This window comes from Notothenia coriiceps, unplaced genomic scaffold, assembly GCF_000735185.1.
Source record: "Notothenia coriiceps isolate Sejong01 unplaced genomic scaffold, NC01 NC01_scaffold00010369, whole genome shotgun sequence".
NCBI classification, from domain to species: domain Eukaryota; kingdom Metazoa; phylum Chordata; class Actinopteri; order Perciformes; family Nototheniidae; genus Notothenia; species Notothenia coriiceps.
In genome coordinates, this window is record NW_011343070.1 from 1 (window position 1) to 5,126 (window position 5,126).

Below are 5,126 nucleotides of genomic sequence, written 5' to 3' on the forward strand. Positions count from 1 at the left end.
GTCTGTCAGCAGGATTATAGAAACACTACTGTCCAGATTCTAATGCAACTTGGGGGAATGATGTTATATGGGCTGTGGAAGACCAATTAGATTTTGGAGCAGATCCGAATCACGGGACAGAAAGGATCTTCTCTTTCCTTAACAATGTGAGATAGGGGATTTGTGCTGCATTAAAGCGGTTTTGGAATAATGGGAAAAATCACATGTAAGCCCCCTTAAGTCATCACTTGCATGCTTACTTTGAACAGAAGGAATCCAAGACATATTCACGTTTCGACTAAAAGCTCATGGGCACTTTAAAAGTCTAAACAATGACTTAAAGGGGACCTCTCATGCAAAATGCACTTTTGTAGGTCTTTTATCTCTTTTATGTGTCCCCGGTGTGTCAGGGAACTCACCAAGTGTCAGAAAACACAACCCTCTCTCTTTTCCCCCATACCCAAATAAATCTCTAAAAACAGGGCTGCAACGGATCTGATACAGACTGATACAGATTTGAAAATTCTCTGACGTCAGAAACAAGGACCTCCGCCTATATGGGCAACTCTCCACCTATCAGGGGAATGAGAGGTTGCCGTGGCATGGTAACAGCATGGTAACAGCATGGTAACAGCATGGTAACAGCATGGTAACAGCATGCTATAAACTTAAATCAATATAAAGTTCAACTTTATATTGATTTAAGTTTATAGCATGCTGTTACCATGCTGTTACCATGCTGTTACCATGCTGTTACCATGCTGTTACCATGCCACGGCAACCTCTNGGAGGGAGGGAGGTGTTGTGTGTCCTTCTACATGATCCACTGTCTTCTTCCACCCGCAGCAAAGTGGAGCGTTTGTGTACGGAGCCATGAGCTTCACTGATAAGGTGGCCAATGGAATCGCTGTGATCATCATTCAGGCCCTGCATCCCTGCCAGTAAGTACACACACAAAGAGAGACACAGGGATCATCCTCTGACCATGAGTGTTAACGTGCTGTAGAGATATTTCAGTGTGGATTAAACTGATTTAAATAGCATTCAATTCAAAACAGTTATGCAAACAAAAAGTTAAATAATATGATGGTATCTCTCTCTCAGTACGGTGGTATGCTGCCCGGACTGTGTGTGGTTCTATCATAACGTCATGGTGATAGTGACGGGGGGCGTGGCCGTCGTCGCCGCTCTGGCGCTCTGCTCCATCCTCATCTGGCCAATCAGGATCCGACCCCGTGAGTCTCTTCACCTTACTGATAGAGAGTGAAATAAGGCTGTGCCCTAACTACTCCTTCCGTGTGTGTGTGTGTAGGTGGTCTACCAGAGGATGCAGCCATTGTAAACTAGCAGCCCCCCCCACCTCTTTTACGGACAACGTTCACCCTGCGAGACAACAGGAACACTGCAGTCAGCAGGAGGAGCTTCACTTGAAAGATTCTTCTGTAGTAACTGACAGTTATAGCTACTAAAAACCTACATCCTATTTTCCATCATTTCCCCAAAAATATGTTTTGTTGCAGCCTGGTTATTATGAACATCAGGTAAATACTCATTTGCATCGTACGTTTGTCTTTACACACAATTGCACTGCCGCTTTAATTCAATTTCTCACTAAACCCACATTTATAAACATGATCTTTTAATCGAAGTGAAATCAAAGGTTTATATATAATCAGCACACAACACAGGGTGGCACAACAAAGTCAAAGTGTCAAAGTAATAGAAGTCCCAGATGAAGTCACTAATCAGCAGGAAGCTGATGAATGAAGCAGCTGCTGCCTCACTCTTTCACTGCGTTAGTATTTTGCACATTGTTTTTTCCTCACATTTAACCGTATAAAGCTTACTTTATTTTCACAGAAGCAAACTAACACATAACAGTTTTATTACTTTTGAACTGTGGGGTTGTGACGACATGTACATGCTTCACTATAGAGCTGTGAGCAGGAACATGCTTTAGCGTCTGGTTTTTAGTTCAAATATTGTTCATTGCATTGGACAGCACGGAGCATGAGGGTAAAGCCTGACATGCTGGGGATGCTTGGTGATACTTTAACAAAGGGAACAAGGGAACCACTGCTTCACTAAAAGGTCATCAGAGCTAAAGAAGAGGACGCTAAAGGAAACCAGATCCAGAGTGTGGTGCGTTCACAGACACTGCACAATAAGCAGGGATCATTTGAACACAGTTCTTTGCAACGCTAGCGATTTTGATGTGACTACATTCTAAACTTCATTCCAAGACTCTTAAGTGCTAAGGCTTCAGTAAAGGTTCATTACACTAGAGAAGGACACATTGATAGAGCACTACATTGAAACAGACTGTCAGCAGGTACAGACGACACTGAAACAGGAAGCTACCTGATCATCAGAGAAGTCTCACTCAGACTCATCACTTTACATACAGGACACTGTCAATATGTTTACAGTTTGAGTTGGAATCATCATGGAACAACTAATTATGATAAGATCATATTTCTATCTTAATAATTCCTTTGCATTGTTTTACCCTTTATAATCACAAACCTAAAGGAACGTATATAAGGGATATTTTTTATAATAACAGATGAACTTGAAAAGCAGAATTGTATTACATTTGAAAGGGATCAACTGATATTTAATAGGTGAATGCCACTATAAGGGATTTACACTGGTGATGTTCAGAACAGGGACTTCTGTGCTGCTGTTGTTTTATAAAAGAGACACGGATTAAACATTTGTATGAGGTGCAACTGGAAATGTGTGTGTTTGCCTTCATTCAATCACTCTGCCTTATAGACAAGTGGGGGGGTTTCCCTCTCCTGTAGTGTGTTATAGGTTTTAGTGCATGTTAATGGTCTGCAAAGGCTCAAATCCCTTCGTTCCCTCCAGAGGGACTTCCCCCCCCACTCCCTAACACTAAATACTGATATACACCTGAACATGATTCAGCCAAGCAAAGACAATCATTCCTATCTGGAGTACATGTACTTCTCAGATCTGTGATGTCTTGTTCTAACATTGATTGTGACTGCTGGTGGAAAATAACAGGAAGTAGCTTTTTATTAAACATTGTCTTATTTATTTTTGTAAACAAATAATGAACAAAACACATCATTTGAGCAGACACTCTGATCTTAAGGCATCAACATTATACTTTAGACTTCCACAGATTCAAGCCTTTAATACTGTAAACCTCCACTCAGATCAGAGGTGGATTCTTATTGGAGGAGGCAGTAATGGGAAGTAACTAAGTACATATATTCAAGAACTAAGCTTAAGAATCATTTTGACGTGCTTCAACTTTACTTGATTTTAGAAGCCAATATCGTACATTTATTTGACGACATTAGTTAGTTTGCTCGTCCCTATTATTCATACTAAATATAAATCAACTAATAAATGATGATCTAATTAGCAACATAACAAGTCATTAAAGTTAGCTCCTACCTTTATAGCCGCAAAATGAAAAGGGTGAACACATTCATTGATCACTAATGATCCAGTCCAGAGATTCAATAAATGGATATTCTGCTAAATTAGCACTTTTTTTTGTTGGTACTTCAAACATATCGATGCTTTTGGTACTTCAAACATATTGGTGCCTTTGGTACTTCAAACATATCGATGCTTTTGGTACTTCAAACATATCGATGCTTTTGGTACTTCAAACATATTGGTGCCTTTGGTACTTCAAACATATCGATGCTTTTGGTACTTCAAACATATCGATTCTTTTGGTACTTCAAACATATCGATGCTTTTGGTACTTCAAACATATCGATTCTTTTGGTACTTCAAACATATCGATGCTTTTGGTACTTCTTTGAAGTAAAAAACAAAAATCCAGGAATTGTAGAAGATAATTTCTACACCGTGATATTAGTAACTTTACTTTAGTAAAAGATCTGAAGCTGCGTTCAGGGCGCACTGGCGTTCATCTTCTCCTGGCAGCCATCCCACAGCTGCAGCAGCCGGTTGTCTTTGTTGGCGCAGAAGTCGGTGAAGTCTCGCAGCAGCCGGTCGGCTAGCCTCTCGTCCCCCAGCACCCCCGTCCTCCAGGCCTTGGTCAGCATGGTGTTGTAGGCCCAGTAGTAGCCCACCCGCTCCTCGCTGCCGTACGGCCCCTGGCTGTTGGAGCTGTTGGAGTTCCTGCGCCGCCGCTGCTGCCCGCTGGAGAACTTCCTCCTGGAGTAGGGCAGCTGCAGGAACATGGTGCCTGGTAGACAGGAGGCAGGTGGGATGTAAGTACATGTACTTAAGTTCTGTTCCTAAGTAAGGTACTTGGGCTGTCTAACTGACTAGTTGACCCCTCTACCCCCACCCCTTTATACTTTTACTCCACTACATTTTGTTGGCTAATGTTTTACTTTTTACTCCACTACATTCATTGTACACATTTAGTTACAGATTTGACTTATGACATCATATAAATCGACACATGATTAAAGGTTGAGCTACCCAGTAATTGAAATAAACCCCACATTTATCAAGTGCAACATCCAAGTGCACCAATCATTTTAATACAAAAAGATATGGTGATTAAATGGTCCATTCTGCAACGAGTACTTTTACTTTTGGTTCTTTAAGTATTTTTTAAGTTCTTTAATAGATTTTTACTTTTACTTCTTCAATCACTGTTAAATCCTGTGGGTTTCCAGGAATAAGTGTGTGTGTGTGTGTCTGTGTCTGTGTGTGTGTGTGTGTGTGTGTGTCTAACCTGTGACGTGGACATACTGGGGCTTGTTCTCAGACGGGAAGTTGAAGGCAGAAGCTGAAACCTTGTCGTGCACAAAGCCAAATCTGTGAGAGGAAGAAGCACAACATGTCGCTCAGAAACATATACATTTTATTTGGTCTTGGAAGTTTTCAGATGCTTTACTTGAGTAAAAGTACCAATACATTCATTACAACTCATGCATTCTAAATCTTACTAGAGTAAAAGTACAAAGTATTATTAGAAGCAAAATGTACTTAAAGTGGACCTATCATGCTATATTTGAATAATATATTGTAGGGCCATACCTATATAAAACATGTCTGCGAAGTTTTTTCTTCAAAATACCAAACAGATCATGCATTTTAGCCATGCCTCATTTCGCTCTATTTGCTCTTCTTTTAGCCCTGTTTTTGCAAGGGCTGAATCTGTGACGTAGCTTTAATGCAAA

The 5,126-nt window shown here is 40.7% G+C and overlaps 2 protein-coding genes and 1 long non-coding RNA gene across 3 annotated transcripts; 2 read left to right on the forward strand and 1 right to left on the reverse strand.

The window, feature by feature from the left end:
• Positions 1-781: 781 nt before the first annotated feature.
• Positions 782-2,718, forward strand: LOC104945979 (major facilitator superfamily domain-containing protein 12-like). Its single transcript, XM_010771719.1, has 3 exons — positions 782-920; positions 1,084-1,214; positions 1,292-2,718. Exons 1-3 carry the CDS (start codon positions 853-855, stop codon positions 1,324-1,326), a joined length of 234 nt encoding a protein of 77 aa, XP_010770021.1. The 5' UTR covers positions 782-852; the 3' UTR covers positions 1,327-2,718.
• A 288-nt stretch (positions 2,719-3,006) lies between these two features.
• LOC104945981 (uncharacterized) lies at positions 3,007-3,783 on the forward strand. Its single transcript, XR_798397.1, has 2 exons — positions 3,007-3,527; positions 3,606-3,783. It is a non-coding gene; the product is annotated as an uncharacterized lncRNA (long non-coding RNA).
• Positions 3,592-4,886, reverse strand: LOC104945980 (DEP domain-containing protein 5-like). Its single transcript, XM_010771720.1, has 2 exons — positions 4,679-4,886; positions 3,592-4,177 (listed from the first exon to the last, which is right to left on the reverse strand). The coding sequence occupies exon 2, from the start codon at positions 4,170-4,172 to the stop codon at positions 3,879-3,881; it is 294 nt and encodes a 97-aa protein (XP_010770022.1). The 5' UTR covers positions 4,173-4,177; positions 4,679-4,886; the 3' UTR covers positions 3,592-3,878.
• Between the last annotated feature and the right edge of the window lie 240 nt (positions 4,887-5,126).